Raw genomic sequence first — 27,620 nt, 5'->3', positions numbered from 1 at the left:
TTCCGTTATGCCACCCCCCGCCGCTGGGCTGCAGAACCGACCAGGTGGTTCCGCCCCAGGCGCCTAATGGACCCAGAACGGTTCCAGATGGCGCTTGGGTCTATACCCATCGCCCTCACTCACAGCCCAGTCGATGCCTTGGTGGATGCTTGGGAAAGGGCGGCCGCCGAGGCACTCAACTGTGTTGTACCCTTGCAACCCCTGACCCGGCACAGATCCCGTTGGGCTCCATGGATCTCTGTGGAGCTCCGGGAGATGAAGCGTCGGAGACGGGGTCTAGAGAGTGGTTGGATGTCCACTCTCCAGCTGGTGCAGAATGCAGCCACGCAAGTTGTGATGGGGGTTTCCCGATACTCCCATGTAACACCTCTGCTCCGCAAGCTGCATTGGCTTCCGGTTGCCCTCCAGGTGAGATTCAAGGTGCTGGTGATGACCTATAAAGCCCTAAATGGCTTGGGTCTGGGATATCTGAGGGAACACCTCACCTGCTGCCGGCATCAAGCTCCCTTCGTCCTGTGCGCTCCCACAGGGACGGCCTTTTCAGGGTGCCGCCGGCAAAAGATTGCCAGCAGGTAACACCCAGGGGGAGGGCTTTCTCTGTGGGTGCGTCTGCCCTTTGGAACCAGCTGCCCGTAGAGCTCAGGACTGCCCCTGACCTTCGTTCATTCCGCCGGGACCTGAAGACCTGGCTCTTTGAGCTTTCCGGCCAGGACTGAGAATTTTAATTTTAATTTTAATTTAATTGGGTTTTAATTGGAGTTTAACAGGGGGTTTTATACTTTATTCAAGGACTAAATTTAATTATTTTAATTGTTCTTAACTTTTGTAATTTGTATTGTTATTTTAAATACCTTGTGAACCGCCCTGAGTCCTACGGGAGAAGGGCGGTATATAAGTCCAATAAACATAAACATAAACATTTCAGGCAGCATTCTGCACCATGACAAAACATTAATTGCTGCTTCTCTTTCTATATAGTCATTACATGCCCTCCCTGCTTGTCCATGAAATGGAAAAGAAGAGATGGATAGAAGTTATGGAATCTTATCTTTAATATAAAAGAGAATAGACTCTTCGGGTCATTGCCACTCTTGAAATAAGGGGGAGGGGGCTTCAAGTCTGTTTTGACTCCTAGTGACTGCCTGGATAAGTCCCTGCAGTTTTTTCCGATGAGTGATTGGATCAAAGGCAGTTGGTTCTTTGCCTAAGGTCAGACTGTCTCCCTGTTTCTATCCTGATATCTTAATCACTACACCAAACTGAAAGAAATATAACATTTACATTTTCCATACAATCAATTGAATATTCATAACGTTCTAAGCAGAAGCACATATTGATTATTCGTTATTATCCTTTGGGGATACCTGAATTAAATATTTTGTATAGCATGGACTCCTAGAATGGTTTCACACAAGGGTTCCCTTCTGTGCATTTTAGTATAGTAGAATACAATGCATCAGGAAACAAATTTGTTTTAAACTATTACAGCAAGGTTTTGTCATTATTATTAATTAGGCTATATCATGTAAAGTATCTTGTTTTTAAATTTGTAAGGATACAATTTCTGTATATAATTTATAGTACTTATATTACATCTGAATTGAAGTTTTTAAGTCTTGAGATGACTAAAAACATTTCTTTATATGATGGAGAAAAACCAAATAGCATCTGTGAGAACTTAAATTTAATAAGTGAAACTATTAACACCAATATATTTTATTTGTTTAGAAACCAGACCTACTGAGACCAGTATACGTATTCTAGTAATGGAATTATACTCTGTTTAAAAGCTTGAAGTAATGTGTGTTCTGTCTATTAACCTAAATCCTGTGGTTCAATTCATAAATGGAGAAAAAAGTTTATTTCCTCTAACATTTGCATCTTGGGAAACATAAAAATGAGATTGTATGCCTTCAAGCTGGTTCCTTGCAAATCAGAAAAAGTAAATCTGGAAAACGAATTACCCATCTTTTTCTTTTGCAAAGTTTGATCTCTTCATTTGTATATTTGGAAATATTTTTTAAGAAAAAAAAGGTTTGAAGATGTTAAAAAAAATGGTAGAGCTACCTCTAGAGAGAATGTAAGCATTTTTTAAAGTTTAGAACGCTAAGCTAATAAGATGAAAGTTTATTCTTGGAAGTAGCATGTAACTAGATTAATGTTCATTTCACATCCTACTGCAATACACTCACACAGGGTTGCCCTAGACTATACAGAAGTTTCAAGTGGTCCAGAATGCAGCATTTTGAGCAGTGATGTGGGTGCTTCAGTATGCCCATGTAATATCTCGGCTTTGCAAGGTGCACCAATTGCCAGCCTGCTTTTCAGTCTAATTCAAGAGGATGGTGGTTACCTATAAAGTCCTTTGTGACATAGGGCCTGATTACTTGAGGGACTGCCTATTTTATATATCTCCCAAACCACTTCAGTTTTGCAGGGTCAGACACTTTGGGGTTCTTGAATTAAACAATGTTATTTATTGGGATTCTGGAAGTGCACCTTCTCTGTAGAAATAGCTGCCCTCTGGAATAAATTTCCTCTTGAATCTGGATGATCCTTGTTCTGCTTTTGTTTGACAACAAAAAATGGGATCCCTTATTCCATTCTATCAGCACTGTTGCACTTGCCATCTTTTACCTTTTACTGATTTTACCGTAATTTCCTTTGTCTGATTATTGTGAGTTGCCCAGAGTTGTTGGGAACTGGATTACATACTATGTATGTATGTATGTATGTATGTATGTATGTATGTATGTATGTATGTATGGTTTGAAGGTTGATTGCATAGTCAGCTAGATGTTTAGACCAGATTTGGTATAAAGTGGAGAAAGAGCAAACCTAGCATGCTGAGAAGAAGCAAATGTTAAAAGGAGCAGAAGAATACAGTATGACCTAAATTTTGACCAGAGAAATAAATGTGCATTTATCAAGGTATCAACAATTGTAACATTTGCTATTCATATGCCTTATTATAATGCTCCCAGAATTGATAATTTAATCCCATGTCTTACTATGTTATCTGTTCTGTTCTGACAGTCAAACCCAGAAGAGATACGTTACTTGGTAGTCCAGATATTACTGATACAGTTCCAAGTAGAAAAAGAAGACAACGGCCTTCAAAAATTGGAAATACTAAACCAAAGATTGCATTACAAGATACCCAAACTACTTCAAAAGAAAAGTAAGCTTTTTAAAAAACATATATGAGGGATAAACCTATAATGCAAAAATCTCGGTATCTACATAAATACTTCATTATAAAAATAATACACATACAAACTTTTCCAGATAAAAAATTATATCCTAATACTCTACCTAAACTCAGTTATCTTATGCCTTTTGGCTATAGAAAAAATAAAATTGTGTGGCCATTTGTAAATCCTTAAATTAGACAGAAAGGTTAATTCTTAAGATGACTTTTACTGTTTCAGACATTGCATCTACCAAAGCACTACTTACTAAAGTGTGCTTCTTTGAATAATTTTGTGATAGTCTTTTTATCTCTAATGTTTGGTTACATAAATTAATCTAAATGATTTTACTTATGATTTTCCTGTTGATTATTCCTATAAAAATCCCACATGAGCTACAAGAATTCTGTATAATGTCTACCATCACATAAGCATTCCAAGAGAGAAATATAGATGTGCCCTATTCTGTTCATGTTGTAGGCACCATTTAAGGCGCTTCTGGATTGAAAGGATTAGTCAGTGACTTCTCTGTTACCCGAGGGATGTCCATGTGGGCTCCTTTTGTGTCCCTGTAAAGGACCTGGAGCAACTGATGGTAGCTCACTCCACCACGCAGCAGCACTGGGGTCTCGAATGTGGGCTTTCTAACCTCCAACCTAACCTTCTAACCACATGAGCCACCATGCTCCTTTAGTAAAGATGTTACCTTAGGTTATGTCCCCATACATGGGATTCTAACTTATTCACACTTGATGGAGAGTGAAAGTCATATACAATACTAAACATGGGGATATGACATAATGTAACATCAGTATCTCTGCTCTGAGCGATTAAGGGAAGCTACTGCATTTGAACAAGCCGGCCTGGTCTGATGGGTTTAGGGGTATTTTAACGCTTTGTATTAATCTATTGAATTGGGCTGTTGTATTTAATATTTCTTTTAATTTTTATATATTGTATTTTATTGTATTGCCCTGTACACCGCCCTGAGTCCTTCGGGAGAAGGGCGGTATAAAAATTAATTAAATAAATAAATAAATAAATAAATAAATAAATAAATAAATAAATAAATAAATACTGGTTCTGTAACTATTTAACACTAGGACCTGGAAGGTACTGTATATAATCATTTAAAGTTTGAAGGTTTGTGAGTTCAGTTCCTCGTAAAGAATTTGAACCCCATAAAATAACATCTGGCCACTCATTTCTAATGAATCCCAATAGGACAAAATTGATCACATGATCTTTTGGGTAGAATAACTGAAAATATTGCATGTGAAAAATTCTAGAGGTTTGTTAGATGTCTTAAACCAGATCTTTTTGAGCTTTCCTTGATTTTTATGCATTAATATATTAGATATATAATAATTTCTAACTGTCCTCAATATTTTTGGCAACTCTTAAGAAATTTTAGTATGTTAATTAGAATTGGTAATGTTATTTTAACATTATTTTTAATTGTGGCTAATTTAATATTAATATTTCAATTGCAACTTAGATTATTATGTGAAGTTGTACTATTATTTTCTAGTGTGTGATTTTACTTTTAAAACTTCAGAACCAGTGGTGGGATTTAGCCAGTTTGCATCACTTCGGCAGAACTGGTAGCTAATTTTTTGTTGCCCAGGCCCAGAATGGACTTCTGGAAGTGGCATCCACACAGAGAACCGGTTTTTCACACATTTGAATCCCACCATTGTTCAGAACTAATTGTTTTCCCTCTTCTTCTGAAATTTAACTAATGTCACTATTTACTCCAAGAGAGAAAAGGATAAACATACTTTGGTTCTTTTCTATGGCATAGTTCTTTTCAAGACACTAATCTATATATTTAATAAACTGGCATATTGGTGGATTAAACATATGTGATTAATATCCTTTAGGTAATTCATTTCCATTCACATTTCTTCTTTTAGACTTCTTTTATTCTGCCTTTATTATTTTTATAAATAAGGTAGTAGACATGCCTGATATCTCTTCCTCCTCCTATATTTCCCACCGAAACAACCCTGTGAGGTGGGTTGGACTGACAGAATAACTCACCCAAAGTCATCCAGCCAGTTTCCACAGTGTCCTGGGTTCTAGGCTAGCACCTTCACCACTGCACCAAATTGGCTCTTTTTAAAAATCATCTAGAATATCACAGATATAACTACATTTAGCTAAAGACAAAACACTTTTTTTCAGCAAAGTGGATCAAATGTTAATGTTACTTTTCTAGTCTTGTTGTATACCTGTTGCATTTTTAATGTTCCATTTATAAATGTTATAAATGTAAGCAGCCATTTAAACTATTTTAAGTTTCCAATAGCTATTTGCTTAAATAAATGCTACTTAACATAGCTCTTTATAATTAAGACAAAAAGTAATGCTAGAGATTCGTTGCTGGATTAGTAATTAGCATGGGTATTTACAAATAAATTATGTTCAGATTTTTTGCAATAATCTGAATTTTCATGTTGGAGGGCAGAATCTTTATGCTGTTTTCTACCAATTTATAACTAAAGTGATTGATGTTACAGTTTTATTTACCAAATTATTCCTTTAGATGAAGCATCACTATATGTTTTGGCTCTTATTATCCCTTTCATGAAACAAGCAAACAAAAAATACAAAATGGCATATCAGAAGAAAGGCTTCTTTGTAGTTCAAATGCAATAAGGTGCTCTATGTAAAGAGATTTCATTATACCAGTAAAGTACATAGTAAAATAAGTCCTTGGGTTGCAATCTTGACTGAACTTTTTGCAGCTAGTGGAACATTAAGATTACTATCATGGGATTCTGGTTGGAATAGAGTTGTTTTGCTTTTTTGCAAAAGCATTTCCAAGAAATCTCGGGGAACAGAATCACTCTGTACATCAGGATTTTAGAAGGGAACTGACATAAACTTCAAAATGAACCTGCTAAATTGTGATCAATATATTTTTCCATTTTGCAAATAGCAATGTATAGAGGTTACAGCAATAAACTTCTAAGGAAATGTCTGCTTTTTATTTTAATGGGCACAAGGCTGGCTTAATTCTTAAATAATGGTCCTGTCTCTTACAAAGGGCAGTGATGATTCTTAGTCACAATCATAAGATGTTTGTTTGTTTGTTGAATTTTTACACTTCTTAACTGCCCATCTCCCTGAGAGGGGCTCTATAACAAGAACAATAGGATGGGAACAGTTTTCTTTAGCTGCCTGTATGTTTTGCATAAAAGTACTACTGAATGTTTATATCTACTCAGAAGGATGTAGGAGAACACAGGTTTTAGAAATTGGTTTGGAAGCAGTAACATTGGGGCTTCTTGCTGTGTGCCCCTTAAAAACAGGAGCCTTGAAGTGGGGTAGGATTGAACTTGGCATGCTGAGTAAAAAAAGTGAAGCCTGTTATATTATTTGCAGGAAATATGAATGATTCATTTATTCTAGCTGTGGCAAAAATCTTCAGCTTATTTTCTGGGTCATGACTCATCTTGCATCTGGATCCGAAACCAGTGTGGTCCAGTGAATAGTTTATTAGGCTTGGATCTTAGAAACCTCATTTCATATCCCAGCTCAGTCCTGGTCTTACTGGGTGGCCCCAGGCAAGATGGTCTCTGGGCTGATTCCTCCATCTGTAAATGAGAATCTTAAAAACTAACACCGCTATGCAACTTTTGAGGATGGGTAAATTTATTATGGAAGTCTTATCATAAGTTATGATACAAGATAACTGAACCGGGATACTTGATATTTAACTAAGGTTTGCTCCTTTTTAAAAACCAATTCATGTCCTAGTTGTGTTAAAGCCCTAACATAAAAACGGTCTTTGCTGAATAATGCTAGTTGAATTCTCTTGCAACTACTACATTTTTGTGAGGCGGATCTGAAAGCCACGGCTTTGCATTTTGATGCTGAGAACTCTTCTCTCCTGCTGCCACTCTGTCAATTATACTTTGAATTAGAGTGGGTTGCAAACAGAGATCAAAGAAAACTAAAGACTAACATTATGGCTTTTCCTTCTGGTGGGTGTGAGACTGACCTGTGCAAGGACACTCATGGGAATTTTAAGTGCATGGCTGCTTATACTACCTCATTTAGTAATCTATATTATCTCCTTGGGAAATGTCTTACTAAAGTTGTGTAGGATTTTCTTCAAAATACTGTAGAGGACATAAACAGCCTTTATTTCGATAACCCTCTGCCTTCTTAAAAGCATAGAAAGTCTGGGGTACATCATGAATTCCTGAAGGATTATATCTCTTCTTTTGCCTAATTTATTGCTTGTGGCTCGCCTGTTTAAACCCTGAAATCAAGCTTTGTTTAAAATGTGGTTTGCTACTACCAGTGATTCTAACTGCAAAACCCTTGGCTTATCTTGAATTTCAGCTTTCTTGGAGGACCCTGCAGACGTTGGTATTGTTGTCTAATATGAAGAAATATTTTACTGAAAAGGTTTAACTCTCTGAAATTGGATGCCCATATAAAAAGGCATCAACCTTTTCCACAGCCCACTGAGAGTATGAAGTTTATATATACTGCAGTCCTTTTTTTAAAAAAAAACACATTATTTTCTCTCAAGCATACAGTACATGCTAACATAGCACTGCATTTTAGAAACATTTACTTACCGTATATACTTGAGTATAAGCCGAATTTTTCAGCCCACTTTTTGGGCTGAAAAAATCCACTTCGGCTTATAGTCCAGTGAACAAAAAAAAAGAACTGTCCCTTCGTTCGGGCCAGGCTGCTGAGAGAAGGGAGCGGCAGAGCCTTGCAGAGCTGGTAGAGGTGGCGGCAGTCCAGCGTTGTTTCTCCCCCTCGTGCGTGCGTGTGTGTGTCAGACCCACGGGAATGGCTGGTAGGGAAGCGGCATTCCGGCATTCCCCCCCTTCCTGTGTGTCGGGCCCACGGGGCTTGACACAAAGAGAAACGCAAATGCCGGACTGCCGCCACCTTTACTAGCCATTCTTGCAGGTCTGACACACACACACGCACGAGGGGGAGAAACAACGCTGGACTGCCGCCACCTCTGCCAGCCCTGCAAGCCTCTGCCGCCCCTTCTCTCCGCTGCCTGTTCCGAATGAGCTCATGCGTGTGTGTGTGTGTGTGTCAGACCCGCAGGAATGGCTAGTAAAGGTGGCGGCAGTCTGGCATTTGCGTTTCTCTGTGTGTCAAGCCCCGTGGGCCCGACACACAGGAAGGGGGGGAATGCCGGAATGCCGCTTCCCTACCAGCCATTCCCGTGGGTCTGAGACACACACGCACGCACGAGGGGGAGAAACAACGCTGGACTGCCGCCACCTCTGCCAGCCCTGCAAGCCTCTGCCGCCCCTTCTCTCCGCTGCCTGTTCCGAACGAGCTCGTGCGTGTGTGTGTGTCAGACCCGCAGGAATGGCTAGTAAAGGTGGCGGCAGTCCGGCATTTGCGTTTCTCTGTGTGTCAAGCCCCGTGGGCCTGACACACAGGAGGGGGGGACGCTGCTTCCTTACCAGCCATTCCCGCGGGTCTGACACACGCACGCATGCATGAGGGGGGGAAACGCCAGACTGCCGCCACCTCTACCAGCCGTTCCTGCAGGTCTCACACACACACACACACACACACACACACGGACGAGGAGGGAAACAACACTTGACTGCCGCCTCCCTAGCAGACCTTCCCTGCGGGATGTGCTGCCAGGAAGCCTGGCAGCCTGATGAGCGGACTCTGCAAACCGCAGCCGAGCCAGCTCCGGGATGCTGACAGAGTCAACGAGCGGCTCGTCGTGGCACAGAATATAGATATGTTGCTAAGAAGGGGCCAAGCTTATACTTATACTCGGCTTATACTCGAGTCAATAACTTTTTCCAGTTTTTTGGGGTAAGATTAGGGGGTCTCGGCTTATACTCGAGTCGGCGTATACTCAAGTATATACGGTATTTTAATTTACTGGGTGTTTAGTGCTTTTATAATGTTCTTTTGCAAGAGTTTTATACAGATAAATTGTTTTGGGGAAGAATAGTACTGTGTCTTCTAGTTTCTGTTCTAAGACTTTCATACAAAATCTTTAGCAATGGAAAATTAAATAATTAAAACAGTTCAAACATTTACAAAACGTTAAAAACTCTCTTCATCCTTTACCTCTTAATCCCAGAAAGTTATTCAATTATAAAATAACATGTTATTTTACCTATGCATTTTAAAAAAACTGAAACCAATTTTGAAATCTTTAAACATTTTATCCTGTCTGCATTATTTTATAAGTAAATAAGGTGGTGAACATACACAATATTCCTTCCTCCTCCTGTTTTCCCCACAACAATACATTTGTGAGGTGAGTTGGGCTAAGAGTGACCAGCTCAAAGTCATTAGTCAGCTTTCATGTCAAAGGTAGAACTTTGCGGCAGGAATCACTAGTTTGTTTTTTGTTTTAGGTAGCAAAGTACCATTATCCAAAATGGAAGGACAGATTGAATTACTAAAATCTTTGCTTAATAACATACATCCCTAAACCAAATGAAATGAGAGATGTCTGTGGGGTATTATTTAATCATATTAGCTGCTGTAAAATAGTTGAGTGTTTGGCTTCGTTGAAGAAAAGGACAGGAGTGGCATGGAAACTGGATATTAATGCAATACAGTACATTCTCAGATTTATGCTAATTTTATTTGCAAATCATTTGTAATTGGAGGAAATGGAGGAGTAGATATGGTAGATAGATCTTCTATATGCTCTCTTTAATATGAGCCAAAACATTAGACCTATACTACCGTTTCTGTTTGCCGAAAGCTAATGAGTCATTTTTTTCACATGTGACCATAAAAGTGGGAGGTCTCCATCTGACGTGAAATAAAGCATAATTCCAATTATAGTAGCAAGCTAGAAGACTTGAGTTATAGTTAAAGCTTTCATGTCATATTTATTAAAAATGATGTGATGTTTTTCTTTGAGGTTCATTATGTTTCATGTCAATAAAATTAAATGATTTTCATAGGATAAGCTTTTGATCGGTCTTTGGAAGCTGAAACTACAATAGATGGTACCTTTTTTCCTTATAAATTGCATTGCTATAGGCTACATATTTTCAATTATATAAGCAGAATTACAATTTGGAAAACAATTTAAATTTTATTTATTTTATTTATTTATTTTAATTCCATTTATATCCCGCCCTTCTCCGAAGACTCAGGGCGGCTTACAAACTTAGCAGTAGCCTTCATTCTATGTATATGCCTGCTTATTAGGGCTTTCACACACACACCCAAGCGGCATTATTACAAAGTCAGCTTAATTGCCCCCAACAATCTGGGTCCTCATTTTACCTACCTCGGAAGGATGGAAGGCTGAGTCAACCTTGAGCCTGGTGGGAGGCGAACCTGCACTAATTGCAGGCAGCTGGTGTTACTTAAGGAGGCATTAGCCCACTGCTCCACCAAGGCTCTTCAAATTACTAAATAAGAATATCTAATTAAATAATTTGTATTAAAGAAAGCTCTTCATCTTAAATATTAGATTAGTTCTAAATAAAGGTATGTTCACTTTTGCTCCATCACTGGAACAATTTAGTCATGGCTAATTGGCTTTATTAGATTCCAACCCTATCCATAATAAAATTATTAGGTTTTTATTCATGAAGGAGTGTAGTTATTTAAATTAATTTACCATTTTAAGGGCTCTTGGTTTTGCAGAGTTGGAGAACTCCTGCCTTGTGGAGTGGAGAAATTGATGTGAAATTAAGTGGTTTGTCTAGTTGTTTTGGTCCCTTTGATACCTTTAAAGTCCCAATGATCTTCAATTGTGTCCATAAACAGATTTGTATCTAGATTACATGAAATTTGACAGTATTCTGGGAACAAATCCCTTTAATCTGAATTACTCTAGATAATGACATAGGCAGCATATAATTTAAATAAATGAAACATAACTCTTTATACATGTATGTAAAGTAGAAGGGCATTAATACTGAACATTTTCTGTAATTTGTTCACATAGGAACTGTATTGCTGCTTTCTTATGTTTAACAGATCTGGGCTGCAAAAAAAATCTTGACAGCCACTAAGTGGTAACAAGGGGATATAGAAGAATGTGTTTGCTGCTGTCTAGCAGTCATCTGGAGATTTGAAGCCTTAATCAGATAGTCCCACAATATCTACAGAACAAAATATGTTCTAGAGCCAATGTATTGAGTATTGTCAGTGAATAATAGCAAGCACTGAATGTCTCTCCTCTATAATAATTCAGAGTTCCGAAAGTTGAAAATGATTCAATAATAACAAAATGCTTAGTGTATGTATTTTGTGAAGGTATGCTCTGTTGTAATTTAATTTAGTTTAAAAACGTCTACATTTTAAAAATGTATTGGAACTTGGTTCTCGGTTGAATTGTTTTTTTATCATGTGTTTTGACAACTGTGTCTAATTCTTTGAATATATACTCTATAGAAAAGTAAAGTTTTTGGCGTTATTTGTTTTTTTGCCAAACTTCTTGTAATTCAAAGTCAAAGTTTCAAAGATTGGACAATTTGACAAGTTCAAGCCCTCTTAAAAATGTTTGCATAAGATCTATCCTTATTTGTTTGTTTGTCTGTTTCCTGTCTTTATATTTTTATAACTAATTTAAGGTAGCAAACATACTTAATACTCTTTTTTCCTCCTATTTTCCCCACACAAAAAAAAACACCTTGTGAAGGTGGGTTGGGCTGAGAGAAAGTAATTGGCCCAAAGTCACCCAGCTGGCTTTCATGTTTAAGGTAGGACTAAAACTCACAGTCTCCTGGTTTTTAATATGGTGCCTTAACCACTAAACCAAACTGGCTCTCTAATTATTACTCATTTGTTATATAAATTATAGATTTATGTTTATAATTACTGTATAAAAATAGGAAGACATAAATATGAATTTAGAATTTGCCCTTACAATAAATTTGAAAAACATTGATTAATTTATTCTGGATTTATAATGAAGTTTCCTTTGAAGTCTGAAGAAAATGTAATGATATAATATCTGGCTAAAGTCAAACATGATCAAGTATTACTGAATCAGTGAAGTCACTTAATAATGACTAAATAATAATCATTACTGAAAAAAATCTATGAATTAAGAGCTACAGTATTACAATGTATCTCCTTATGAGGCTTCATACTTGTTATTATTTTTAAGTGAATTGGGCCAATTTTGTGTGAAATGTATCATTTTAACAGTATGTGAGAATGACCTTGGGAGCAGGACGAAGAGCCATAGACTAGCCCAGCATCATGCAAAAAGTATGACAGTCCATAAAAACAGATGGGAAGTGGGAAGTGTTTCAGAAGTGATGCTCCCTAGTTTTTTGGATAGTAAAGGTAAAGGAGGGAAGCAGTACTTTCAGATTTGCAAGATTCTGTTACCCTAATCTTACAATAAAAATAATTTTAGTACTCATGGTTTTTGCTTCTTGTCTGAACTACCTCAAAGGCCTGACACTTGATCCCCAAAAGTGTAGTTCTTTTATGCTATGATGTCATTCTTATATCCTTTTCACATCCTGAATTAGAATTTTGGTTTTTGCCTTTCTATAGTATTTTGGGGTGAAAACATAGCTCAGTGGTAAAATCCAGTTCCTGAAATATTGAGTTAACAGGATTAGTAGTTATAGAAAAGATGCATAAGGCTGCAGGTCAGATTACATATGGGAAGATGTACAAATGGTGTGATCTAATCCAGGAAAGTTTCTTACACAATATTCATAAAAATTCCAGAGAGAAACTCAGTGTGTATTGGAGAAATGTTGATTATGGTTCCAACAATCTATTTTCTACGTGTCCTCTTATTATTGAACTCATTGTTAGCATGGTATTAACCAAGAGAGTTTTGTTAGGGTGAAGGTCCATGATTAATATAAGCCCTACTGATTTTAGTGATAATATTCTAATTATGACTCTTGACATGCCCATAGTATTTAAACAAGGAGTTTTGTGAACCACTTTCACAAATAAATGCTTGGTGGTTTACAACTTATTTAAACTAAGCTTCTAAATAACTTGTCTGAAGAAGATTAGTGTGGACATACTATAACGTGAGTCTGTGTAGATGGTATTTTAGTTTTGTATGTATGTTTTATAGAGTAACATAATCTCTTCGCCAAATACTTGAAAGATTTTGTAAAATTATGTTTTATATTACATTGAGCCTATGGGAAATAAGGAAATGCTACCACATGCTGAAATATTTTAGAAGCTAGTGTTACTATATGCTTTCATAGACTATTTTCATTATATGGGATATTTTCAGAAATCTCATTATAGTAATACATATATGAAAACTACTTTCAAGTGTCTGTTCCACCTCTGAAACAATTTGAAGAGCAGTTCTAAAAATATTTGATCAATCAAAAATTGTTCTCAACAGAGCATTAGTTTCTTCATTGTAGTCCTGGTGCAGATATACAATGGATTCTGTACTTTTTCAGATTGTAATTTGCAACTTCCTAGTAAGCATAAAGAATTTATCTTTTGATTGCACAGGCATGTCTCACCTGGCCCTGCTCCTCTCAAGCCTTCTCTATCTTGACAGTTTTTAAATTACAATTTTGTCAAGTAGTTAACTATTTGTAAGTCTTTATCGAATAGGTATACACAGAGTGTTTGTCATGAATGTGTAGTCTGCAAACCCTACCCCACATTTACTGGCAGTGTGATAACATCTGTGTCAGTCAACTTATAAAAGGGGAAGCTGTCCTTTGTCATATAGGAATGAGATGTCTTTGACACATAGATTTGGCCATGCCTTAACTGCTTCTTTTCCTGAATAGAAAGAAAAAAAGACTAGTGGTAAAATTCTGTGGAAATGGAAGAAAAAACTGCTGTATCTGAGGTGAGGAAATTAGCATGGTATAGCATCCCCAATAAGGAATGAGACAACTTGCCACAGCCAACATGCTTGCAGCCAGCTTCCCATGGCCAACTTGCTATGGAACAATTTGACACGGCCAACTCACTGCAGGCCAACTTGCCATAGGACAATTTAACAATTCAATTTAATTACGGTATTCAAAATGAATAAAAAAATATTTTAATTTTTGACATTCACATTTCATTCTGTCCCTACTTTTGCATCCTTTCTTTAATTATTCCACCATTTCTTTGATATTAGTGTAAATCTTGTCCCACAGCGAATTGTCTTATGGCGAGTTGGCTGGGGTAAGTGGGCTATTGTGAGTTGGACATGGTGAGTTGGCCATGGCGAGTTGGCCATGACGAACTGTCATAGATCTTCCCCAATAGCACTTATACATAGAATTACCACAAAAGTTTGAGGAAGTGCAAGGACAAGAAATACAGGACTTTATTCCTTTTCTTAAGGTACAACTAAAACTCACAGTCTCCTGGTTTTTAATATAGTGCCTTAACCACTAAACCAGACTGGCTCTCTATTTATTATTCTAATTTGTTATATAAATTATAGATTTACATTATAATTACTGTATAAAAACAGGAAGACATAAACATGAATTTGGAATTTGCCCTTACAATAAATTTGAAAAACATTGATCAATTTCTTCTGGATTTATAGTGAAGTTTATGTTCAAATCTGAAAAAAATTGTAATGATATCATATCTGGCTAAAGTCAGCCGTGAGGGCTCAATGAAAACAATATAAATCAACAAATATCTGTAGTAGATATACATGCTATAAGATTTGTGATAAAGCAATGGATTAGTGTAACCTTCCTTAGTTTCCTCACGTGAACTTACATGTAGTGAGAACAACTAAGTAAAATTTTCATACTTGTGCATTTTCCTTATATGTCTTCCTCTCTCATTCAGTGTTTGCAAGAAGAGAAATTATAGAGAGAGAAATGGCAGATGCAGTAGAAACTTAGTCTTAGCCTGCACACTGGGATTACAGCTGACTGATAGCTATATCAGGAAACGCATTCATTCAAGCTATCTACAGTCTTTAAAGCTGAAAACTGAATTTATTCTTCTCCTAGTTCTGAGAACTGGAATGACTCAATATCAACTTCATAAAATGCAATCCTTAACTAGGAATTAAAGAGTTGGATCTAATTCTACCTCTCTATGCCAGTTGTTCAAAATAAGTTACTGTACATTCAGTTTGGCTACTATTAATTTTGACAACAAAATTGCGTTGATGGTAAGACAAGTTTATAAATGTGGAGAATCAATTTCAGCGTTCTGAGATGATTGGAAACAAGGCTGAAAGAATATTAATGTACCTCCACTCAACACTAGAATTCAAGAGACAAACTCCAAGGAATTGCCAAATATTCATAAATGATTTAGTATTTTGCTTTTAAATTTCCTACTTGACATTTTGGCAAGCAGGGCAGACTATCAAAGTAGGGCATAAGTGATATTATTACAGTTAGGGTTTGTGTTGCTTAACTAATTGTTAGTGATTAGCTGAGGCTGGGATAAAATTATTCTGACAAAACTACTTTTTTCCGCCATTTAACAAACTATCTAAAACTAAAACTAAAACCTGAGGGCAATTTAATTTGTGGCATGGGAGCAAACTGCCATGTTATTGTTCTATTTTAACGCCTGCAAAATAAAGTAAGAGTTTGAAATGGAAAATCTTGAATGGGCTGAAAAAGTGCCAATAATTTCAATTTCATAATTGAATAACAGAATATAATATTCAAATATATCATAAATAAAATGTAGCTTTCTCTCTGGCACATTGTTTTCATGTTTTAACTATACAAAACAAAACTGAATCAAAGGATTGTCTGTTTTCTTTTAAATATTAATACATGTTACTATTCAATAACGAGTTCATTTTGCAACATTGATTTTTTTCATTTTGTTCAAAATGTGTAAAAAGAATAAAAATAATATGTTAGTTTTGACAATTCTAAAAATGCTGGAGAATATAGTAATTCAAAATGCTGGACCACAAGTTTAGCTACAACTTAAAAAAAACAACAACCTGAAATTATGAGTGAACTGTCCAGACCAGAAATGAACTCCACAGTTTACTGAGCCACAGAAGAAATAAATATTCTTTTCCCTCATGCGTAAAAACTTCACTTGAAAAAGCAAGATCTCCGATAAAACCCTTGTTTGACTTTCACTTTAAGTGTATGAATTACCAGTGGGATAATATTAAATTTTAAAAAGTAATTTGTTAACAAAGAACTATTGATTGTTTCCAAGTCATGATCTTCTTCCTTTATTCAGCTGTCTGAAGAACAATGCCTTGTCTGTATTGAAAGAAGTTATTCATTTGCTTAATTTACCATTTTCATTTTCTTAAATCCTATCCAAAACTACATTTCTAATTGAGTTAACTGTGAGGACAAGATTAGATAGCTACTTCATTTCTTCTGTTTCATTAGATAATTAAAATGATGCTAAAAGAAATGTATTCTAGTTTACCCGATGAGCATAGCTAAATCAGATACTTGTCATTCAGGAAGCCAGCGTCTCCATCTCTGATCAATATATTGCTCAGGATATACTTTATTCTATGCCATCTTGAGAATGCTGCAGTAGTTAACATCAAGCCGATGCACTGAATCAGGAGAAAATTCAATACTGAATCAAAGAAATTCAGTAATTTTAATGGATGTTTTGCATCCAGTTTTTATTCATTCAGCTTAATTCAGTCTTAGTGAATCAACTACTGTATTTAACTTAACTAGCTGACTCAAATCATGGATGCTCTGCTTATTTCCAAAGTATATTGCATGCCTAATATTTTGGGATATAAGGCAAAAAGGCAGATTTAAAACTGGCATAAAAAACCTTTACAGCAGCATTTATGACATCAACTATGTTCTAATTCTTATATCAAAATAATATTTTTTCTGTAACAAACTGGTTCACATGAAAATTAAACTGAAAGTATTCCAAACTCAGAATTTTTATGTACAAAATATTGTACAAGGTTACTCTTGAGATCTTTTTTAGCTATCTAGAATTTATATATTCTAGATTGTATCTTATTTACATTTTCATATACTGGCATTGCATAAGGCCTAGAGATTAAGTTTTGAGTTGTTGTGGTGTTGATTGTCAACTAAACTGAATAAACAGTGAAAAAATGGGGTGCTGACGATGTATGCTCCTGAATGAATTTGGGTTCGAAATATATTACTAAAATCTCATTAGTGGATTCTCAAACTATATTCAGATTTCAAGATGGAACTAATATTTTTAGTTCTCTTAAATTCTTGAAAGTGAAATCAAGACAATTCATTTCCTCAGAAATTAGAAGAAACTCATTTGCTCTGATTATTTTTTATTTCCAGTAAATTTCAGAGGACCTCTCATTTTAAAAAGTAATTATTTGGGGAAAATCTTATCTTTCAGGCAAACACAGTATTTTTGAAAACAAAAATAAAATGACACCTTTCCCTCAAAAGGAACATTTTTCTATTAGGTCACAGTTCACATGTGATATGTATATTTCGACATGTGAACTATCTCAGCTGTTGCAGTTAAAATTTATTTCATACAAACTTCATTCGCAGCTGTGATGTATTTCTACCTACATTAAAAGGGTAATTTCACAGCATTTACCCTAATCAATTAAGTTGAAGAACAGTCTTATTGTAACACATGAAACTATCTGTGTGGAAAACAGTGACAATAAAGATGACTTTCTCCAGAGAAAAATGTACCACCTGCTCTGAAGGTCTGCCTAGATTGCGGGTGTCAAACTTGCCACATCACGTGAAGTGTCATGATGTATCACAACTTTTTTTTGTATTACTGGAGTTGGGGTGGGTGCAGCATACGTATGATGCAACCGGCCTGCAGTTTGACACCCCTGGCCTAGATGGTTGAAAACACATCTGCCTTAATTGAAATAACAGTTGCATTGCTTCCCAAGAGTTTTATCTATTGTTACATAAGCAGATTTTTCTTTCTTTCCTTCCTCTGAACTTAAGCAGAACAATTCCAGAGGGTTCCTAACTTTTTAAAAATTTTGGAGGGATTTTGCAAAGGGATTTCAGGAAGATGATGAATGTATTCCACCAATCTTACCATGTAACGCAGATTTTAAAAATCCCAATAGTATATTGAAAGGAATAAGAAAAGGAGTGAAGTCTAATTTCTGACCTTTTTTTCTTTTTGCACATTTGGATAGGTTTTGAAACACGCTGAAAAAAAATTAATCTGCAAAATGAACTCGTTATAGATTAGTTACAAGTATTACTATTGTAAATGAAAACAGATATTTTTTGATTCAGTTAAGTTTTGTTTTGTATAGTTAAAAGATGAAAACAATGTGCCAGAGAGAAAGCCACATTTTGTTTATGATATATTTGAATATTGTATTCTGTTATTCAATCATGAAATTAAAATTATTGGCATGTTTTCAGCCCATTCAAGATTCCCATTTCAAACTCTTAATTTATTTTGCAGATGTTAAAATAGTAAAGTGTGGCAGTTTGCTCCCATGCCACAGATTAAATTGCCTTCAGTTTTGTCCTCTGCATCCACTCTTTTGGCCTTGTAAAAGGGCCCGAAAATCTAGTTCTGCCAACTGGTCTGGGGCCCCAAAAGATACATGTCATTCTGGAGTGATTAATGAACTAAGATAAGACCCACCCTCCTACCTCCTGCCCATGTGCATCGTGCTCCCTTCCTTCCAATCTGTGTTAACTTTACATCAGTTTTGCTGTTAATTGATTTTAAGCTGCCTAGACTCACCTCTATGTGAGATGGGTGTCGTATAAGTTAAATAAATAAATAAATAAATCTTAAAAACAGTACATCATTTCAAAACCCATATAATACATCTTGGAGCAACCTAAGCATGAATGTTGAAGCAAAAAATGCAACATCAGATTTAACCAAACACGTGATACTTATTAAGGTATGTGTACACACAGAGTGGGATGCTTTGGCTCAGTGGGTTAGGATGCTGAGCTTGTCGATCAGAAGGTCAGCAGTTTGGCGGGTCGAATCCCGAGTGCCGCGTAACAGAGTGAGCGCCTGTTACTCGTCCCAGCTTCTGCCAACCTAGCAGTTCGAAAGCATGTAAAAATGCAAGTAGAAAAATAGGGACCACTACGGTGGGAAGGTAACAGCGTTCCGTGCACCTTTGGCGTCTAGTCATGCCGGCCACATGACCATGGAAACATCCTCGGACAAGCGCTGGCTCTTTGGCTTTGAAACAGAGATGAGCACCGGCCCCTAGAGTCGGAAACGACTAGCACGCATGTGCGGGGGAACCTTTACCTTTACCTTTACACACACAGAGAGAAGAACACACTTATCAAGTACTATAGTGAATTCTTGGCAAATGTGATATATTCAAGAGGACATCCCCACTAAATCTTAATATTCAGTTAGGTAGAGCCAAAGTTTGTGAGATTTATATAGAGCAGGGCTGGCTCAAATTAAGTTCTCACAAAATGAACCTTTTTATTTCTCTGATTGTACTGTGTGGAAGATGATTACTTCTTCATACTGTACTGGTACAGTGCAGATTGGATGACTTCATATATAAAATAAATGGAACAACAATTAAACTGTATTCACTCAAAATCCATTTATATTTCAGTAGTAGAGCTGTGCAGTATTCAAATCTTAAGCAAGAAAGTTACCTTAGATTTGGTAACATTTGCTATAACTGCTTATGGCTTTTTAAGGAAACCATGCCTTTTCCTGGTCTCCTACAGTAACTTTGTGGGCCCAGGAAAATGTATTTTGGGGTTAAGGTACTGCCTCCTTATCTCAACTGCACCTTCTGAACCTCATTGACTTGAATGTGTGCTTTTCTGGGCTTCAGCCCATACCAGGCGAAATCAAGAAAAGAACTGATGATAGGTACAGCAATCATACTCATATCAAATCCAAACATCTTTCACATTTCAGATTTGAATATTGCACACTTTTGGTCAATACGGCTCACATGAAGCTCTGATAACATTCAGTGGCAAAGTTGTATAAGAATTCTGAAAATCCCAAAGGAGGAAAACACTCTTTTCACAAAACTTCATTGACCGTTTCCTCAGTTTTAGACTTTTTTTGTTGATGCTCCCACCGCCTTTAAATTTATCTCACTGATTTCATAAGCTCTCTTAAATTATTTAAACTTTATTTCTTCAGATAGAAAGGAAAAATTCCAGTAATGCTATTGAACAACAATGTTTGCAAATCTTTAAAAGTAAAGCTGAATTTCAATGATAAATTGATAATTCTTCTTGTTATAATCTCAAAAATACATTGTCCTATCCAACTTGTTTTCTTTTGTTAGATGAAATATTTGTTCTGCATACATATTCAAAGATACTCCATAGTATTTCAATGCATTTCCTCATAGTTTTAATCAAATTTATTTTACATTTTTGACTTATTAAAATTACTTAATGATATGCGAAGCATTGAAAGAGGTGCTTCAGAACTTGTGGGAGCAGATGCAAACCACTTCTTTTCATGGTGTCAAAGCTGCTGTTCCTAGTTGTTGATGAGATTTGCATGGCTGTTTCCAGATGCTGCACATGCTCAGATACTTAACATCTCTGGGAAGAAACATGCTTTGCATGGTCCTATTCAGATAAGAATATATAGTTTTGCAGAATTATAATTATTTCTTTATTTCTGCATTATTTTGATTTCTTTATTATTCTTCACTGGCCAAGTATGATTGGACACACAAGGAATTTGTCTCCACTGCATAAACTGTCAGTGTACATACAAACAAAAATGTGATATAATCATAAGATACCAATAGGAGAAGGTAATAGGAAAGATGAGAAGGATAATAAATTTAATAAATTTAAATTTAAACACCTAGAACAGGGGTCCCCAACCCCGGTCCATGGACAGGTACCAGGCCACAGCATGCCAGCAACCGGTCTGCACAAACAAGCAAAGCCCCATCCACAGGATGCAGGCAGCTCACAAAACCACGCACCCTCCGGTGCATGGAAAGACCTCTCTCCATGGAACCCGTCCCTGGTGCCCAAAAGATTTGGGACCTCTGATCTAGAATATATTTTCTTAGTAAATACAGCACTGTTAGTGGTAAAAAAAAAGAATGCATAAAATAATGTAAGCATTAATACTATGATTTCTTGCACAGATGAGCCACCAGTTGCCTCATGAAAAAACATCTTTGGGACAACTGTGACCTGGATAACCGAGAATCTCCATAGCCATTTAGCTGTATACTATTTCCTATTGTTACATATACTAAAGTAATTTACAGATAATTAAAGTGCAAATAATATATTAAAACAATTTGAATCCCTTAAAATTATATATAAAATTTAAAAAAGTTAACTGGAGCGCAAAACTAAAATCCAAACCATACATACCACATTCATACAGGTAAGATATTGGGAGGGAAGCATTGCCTAAAATGAAATCTTATCTATTTCCATCTGCAAGTCAGTCCTCCTCAATGTCTGCTGTGTTTCTGTATGATGCAATTATACTATTTGATTGCTGTTTGATTGTTGAGACATTTCTTGGCTAGTCACTATTATACTGGGGAAATGAATTAACCTTTTAGTAATAGCTGAATATATTAGGTTGCAGCCTGAGAGAGTTGACAACCTCATTTATAAATATCTGGTTCTCAAACTTTTATAAAGTCCTCTTTGAAAGTCATCAGATCTCTGGGGTTCTTCCTTATCTCTTCGCCTTTTTCAGAAATAGCATAGCAGCCAAATACTTAGCAAGTAAACTTCAGCCTATTCTTCATGTTTTAAAATGTGCACTGACATGAATTGCCAGTGAGGCCTGAAGACTGTCAGTTGGAACAATTATTTCTCCTGAGTTCAAACAGGTCTCTAGAGTCTCATGCAAACCCTTTCTCCAGGCCTAGTGCTGAAAGCTTTTAAACTTGGAATATGCAAGGTAATATATATGCTTGTTTGCTTATCTGCTTAAAAAAACAGCAAGGGGTAGAAAAAAAAATCAATAAAAATAGTACAGGAAAGAAATGGGAAAGAAATTGGTACATGCTGACAAAAGATATTTTGTAAGTATAAAAAGATCTTGTCCTTTTCTTATGTTCTTTTGCTCTTTAAGGCAGACAAACTCGCCTTTATTTTATTTTTATTTAATTTCTAGAGCTGTCTCTTTGTAAGCATGGAAGAAATTTTAGAGATAAAAATTAAAGTGGACATTTCAACTGGAGAAAAGATTGAAGGTTGTGGTGAATAAAGTATAAATTTGATGCGATAAGGGAAAAGTGGGAAGTAGTAACTTCTTGCATCATAATTGTAGGGAAAACAGAGGATGGGCTAAGAAGAAAAGGAAAGAAGGCTGATGCAATTATCACAAAAAAGGGAGTTTGGACTTGTTACTGTGGCCACTTGGGAACCATTGTTGCTGTTGCTGCCTTGACTGCAAGCAATTTTGTACAATTTTTTGTGGAATATTATATATATATATATATTCCATTTATATCCCACCCTTCTCCGAAGACTCAGGGCGGCTTACAAGCTTAGCAGTAGCCTTCATTCTATGTATATGCCTGCTTATTAGGGCTTTCACACACACCCCAAGCGGCATTATTACAAAGTCAGCTTAATTGCCCCCTACAATCTGGGTCCTCATTTTACCTACCTTGGAAGGATGGAAGGCTGAGTCAACCTTGAGCCTGGTGGGATGCGAACCTGCACTATAGAACCTGTCACGTATGATTTATATGAACAGCCTTTTGGCTTCCTCCAGAGACCTGTTCCAGCAAAGAAGACTAGTGGCAGAAATAGGTGGAAGTCTCTTTGCTATCCACAGTGAGAAGCAGAAGAGTGCAGGGATAGGGAACATAGACTGCATGTTGAATGCCAAGAGAGGAGTTGGGGTTCCCAATCCAGGAACAGGTGCAATTGACATCTGTTGAATTTATGGATCAGATTCAGTCACAATAATGGCAACCGTGTGTCAAAGCTTGGATTTGTGGTCTCCAAGGACACCCCTTTTTATGGGCCTGAAGGGCGTCTTTTTCACAATACTTATTTGTATGTGGCATTCGGCTTATAAAGGAATATTCTGATTTTCCTCAGCTAAGAAAGTAAAGCAAGTGGGGACCCAGAAGCTGCTCTCACTCTTAGGAATATGCTGTCCCCCAGATCTGGCAATATCCCAAAATGGTTGAAATGGCTTTTCTGAAAGGCATTTGGTGACTAACACATAGGCTTTATTTCCCATCTGTAAAGAGTAAAGAAAATGAACTTGACAGAGAGAAGGAAGACCTGTTACCATGGCAATGAACAGATAAACATTGCAAAAGCATCTAGGATAGGGGGTAGGCAACCTTGGCTCTTTTATGACTTGTGGACTTCAACTCCCAGAATTCCTGAGCCAGCATAGCTGGCTGAGGAATTCTGGGAGTTGAAGTCCACGAGTCATGAAAGAGCCAAGGTTGCCTACCCCTGATCTAAGACAAACACAACCCAAATTCACACAAAAATCAAAGGAGAAGAATATTCATGATTCAGTAACAATAGGCAATCTTAATAGAAGTAATTTTAGGCAACTCAGCATCTCTTTCTTGGTCTGTTCTACCTTGTAGGGCGTGTCATCATCTGATTGGCAAGTGCAGTATTTTTAATTTTATAGACGTTTTATGAGCATTATGAGCCATGGTGGTGCAGTGATTAGAATGCAATACTGCAGGCTATTCCTGCTGACAGCCAGCTGCCAGTAGTTTGGCAGTTCGATTCTCACAGGCTCAAGGTTGACTCAGCCTTCCATCCTTCCGAGGTTGGTAAAGTGAGGACCCAGATTGCTTGGAGCAAAATGCTGGCTCTGTAAACCACTTAGAGAGGGCTGTAAAGCACTATGAAGTGGTATAAGTCTAAGTGCTATTGCTATTATGATTATGGTTTGTACCATTTTTATTGATTTGTGACATCTACTGGTGAGTAACTGTGGTGGTTGAGAAATGTCAAAGATGGATAAATCTATTGGCCCAGGGTTATCTCAGGTATCAAAAGTCCTATTTCACAAAGGACAGTTTTATGTTTGAAGAAAATCCTAGTTGGAATCTAGCACATAGTTAATCTGGTTTCAGCATATACTCTCATGAGATGTATTGCATTTCCATTTAAATGTAATCATATCATCACCATTGCCATTATGATGCAGGATAAAAATTTTATGCAAATATTCCTCTTCTTTCTGCAGACATTGTAAAAATTCTGAATATTTCTTTCTTGTATTTCTATTAAGGATAAAACAGAAAATGATTTCTCCCTCAGCACAAGAGATATTTCTTCTAAGCAGCTGGCAAGTTTACAGATGTCCCTGACTTGTGCTTTCTTGCCTTGTATCTAAACTAAAAAAGGCTTATAAGTGCAGTTATTTACTGAAGTGTGCTGATGTCATTTTAAAACAGATTGTTTTCAATGTGCAAAGAATAAAGTAAGTGTTCTTTGCGTATTGAAAACAATTAATGGGACATTTTTCACTCCTGTCTCATAGTAGCCTGCTCATTTAAGATAATTTGTGAGTGTTTTTACTTGCAGAGAAGAAAAGAAAGCAAGGTTGTACAGACTCATTATACTTCTATGCTGTGTCCCCTTGTATCAACCAAATGACAGCAATTTTGAAAGTATTTCAATATATTCTTTGATATTCAAATTGATCTTTACATCATATGTTATTAGAGACACCTGCTGCCACTTCTGTGTTCAAAGGCATATTGAAACTCTCTTTTAATGTGTTTTTTATTTGCTTTGAGGAATTTTTGTCTTCAATTGTAGACTATAGCAATTCTTTCATGAACAACATGGTAGTAGTGATGGTGGTGGTAATGGAAACTTGGGAGAAATTGAGTAATTCAGATGAAAAGTATGACAACTTAGTTTGACACATATTTTTTATTTGTGTTTATGTAAGCTAAAGAAAGGTAAAATGGAATCAATTACAATAAGAATATTTCCCGCATGTTAGTGCTTCCTTTGAAAGTGCCATTTCTTTGAAAATAAACTAAAATCAGTCTGTTAGGATGATTTATACTCTTTTGCCTGCACAATATCCACACTGCACCCTTAAATCGTGCCCTGTCCTGTGCTGCACTGATAACAACTTAACCCTAAGTTGGTTTAAGGCAAACCAGTTCAGATCAAGATATTTTGTCAGCTATATGCAAAATATTCAGTTCATACTAAGAACTCACACTTCTACTTTGGACACATTATGTGAAGACTCAGCTTTCTGGAAAAGGCTGTAATGCTGGGAAAGATAGAAAAAAGAAAAACAAAACAAAAAGATGGCCAACAACTGGATGACTCAGAGTGGCAATGAATGCACTATTGGAAGAATGAAGGCAAATATACATGTTTCTATTGGAAGACCTGAAAGACCAGGCTAAGAACAGATTGTCATAGAGAAAATTTATCTCTAGGAATGCTAGCAGTCAAAAGCAACTTGATGCAATATAGTTAATCACAGGCTCAACCCAGTCCCCTTCGACTCCCCCCAGTAAGATAATATAATAGCCTTATTGCTCTGCCCTCCCAACTTTCTACTCCAGGAGTTAAATATGTTGCGCTCTCTCTCTCTCTCTCTCTCTCTCTCTCTGTGTGTGTGTGTGTGTGTATGTGTGTGTGTGTGTGTGTGTGTAAAATTGGATTGCTGACAGAATTAAAGGGAGACGGATATAGCTATTTCAAGCTTCTTTGCTCTTGAAGCTTGAAATAGCTATATCCGTCTCCCTTTAATTCTTTGTCAGCAATCCAATTTTATTAATACAAACAATTGTCGCAGTTGCGACTGCCACCTGTGGATGGCCCTAGTTTGGGCTGATACAGGCAAAAGATTTCGCCCATATTTGGGTCGACGAGGTGCTCAAAACACTCAACACACTCTCTCTCTCTCTCTCATATATATATATGTGTGTGTGTGTGTGTGTGTGTGTGTGTGTGTGTATAATGAAATGGAGATTTTCTTTCCCTGAGCTAAACGCTCAGCTTTTTTATTTTTAATTATTTTTTTAAAAGGACCACATATGTCAGGCATGTTAAACTGCCAGCCCGCAGGCCGGATGCATCACACTGAAACATGCCTATCCCATTATTGCCGGCAATGGGGAAAAAGTCACAATACGTGTCACGATGTCATGTGACATCATGAGTTTGACATGCCTCACATATGTCATTGTATGAAAATATAGAATTCAATTGTGTTTCCCACTGACTGTTGTATTCATTTGCTCAGTTTGCATCAAATTAATGGACTCATGTTTGTCATTTAATTACATTGCAATTTATGGTAAAAAGTTTTGTTGATTGAGTAAGTTTTAGTAAAACTGGTGTTGGGCTGTTTTATTGTTACTGAACAATTTTTTTTGTTCCTTTTGGGTTTTTTAAAATCTATTTTTTCACATTAATTTTGATTGCATTGCTCTTCTTCCCGTGATATTTCAGTTTATTCTTTGGATCTTACTAACTTGCATGGCAGTATTATAAGTTACTCAGAATATGAACAGGTTCAGTAGTATACAGTACACATTGAATGAATGAATGAATGAATGAATGAATGAATGAATGAATGAATGAATGAATGTTTGTTTTATATCTATGGAATGAAAGTAATGTAAATGTGGGGCATGCATATCCTTCACTCACAAGATTTGTCTAGCTCTAAGTCCTACGTAAGGTTGGCATTAAAGATTTAAGAATACAGCTGTCTCTAGCCATCTATCTAGAGAAGACTACATTTAGCCTTTGCTGTCTGCTGGCAACCTCTTCTCAATTGAGTTCATTAATTCACTTGTCTACTCAAAACATTACTCTGTTTGTCACTGTTTTGGCTACCATTAGCTATTTAGAGGAGAAGGGTCGATTTCATCAGCCAATACTATTGACAGTAGTTTTATGAAAGTTTGCCTGTGCTTCAAATAATGGACTAACTCATTATATTTTGTACACATCTCTCCTTTGCTCTGATTATTACTGCTCTTTCTTTAATGTGATAAATTGATTGACTGAATAGTAAGATATAAGCACATCTATAAAATTAAAGTACTTTATATAATTGCCTTGCAAATAATTTCTTTTCCAAATAATAAAATGTAAAAAATGAATAGCTTCATAAAAGCTACAGTTGTGATCCCTCAAAATTAACATACCTATTAAAGATATTATATCAATTTTAATAAAATAATATTTTATTAGGAAATAGCAGCAACAAAAGAAATTTGAGTGATGAATCTAGATCTGTCCAGGTTTCATATTATTACAGTGGTGAAGTCCCATTAGAATAGAAGCCAACACACTTACATTATTTTCTCAGAAATACTATGGAAATAGCTTTTCCAGGATGATTTTTAACCTTCCAGATTACCTATAGCTCTAGCAATCCCCAAATCAGGAATTTGGTTCAACTATATTCATAGATGCCTTACAGCCAAATCAAGGTGGCCAAAAAATCTTCTATATAAGGGTTTGCCTACAGGGCAGCCCATATATAGCAGAAAGTATAAAAACACATTGTGATATTTGATGCAGAAGTGGAATAGAAGAATGGAGGCAGAAGTTGTGATATGTAGCATGTTTGATT

The 27,620-nt window shown here is 36.4% G+C and overlaps 1 protein-coding gene across 3 annotated transcripts in view; it reads left to right on the top strand.

Moving 5' to 3' along the window:
* XRCC4 (X-ray repair cross complementing 4) overlaps nt 1-27,620 on the top strand; it is a 105,553-nt gene that overhangs the window by 70,001 nt on the left and 7,932 nt on the right. For all 3 annotated transcript variants that reach the window (XM_083357256.1, XM_083357255.1, XM_083357257.1), the window contains exon 7: nt 3,037-3,181. In XM_083357256.1, the coding sequence (XP_083213382.1) occupies nt 3,037-3,181 (145 nt within the window). The remainder of the gene's footprint in view (nt 1-3,036; nt 3,182-27,620) is intronic.

This window comes from Vipera ursinii, assembly GCF_947247035.1.
Source record: "Vipera ursinii genome assembly, chromosome: 2".
Taxonomy (NCBI): domain Eukaryota; kingdom Metazoa; phylum Chordata; class Lepidosauria; order Squamata; family Viperidae; genus Vipera; species Vipera ursinii.
The sequence above is the reverse complement of the archived record's forward strand: the minus strand, read 5'-3'. Positions and strand labels throughout refer to the sequence as shown.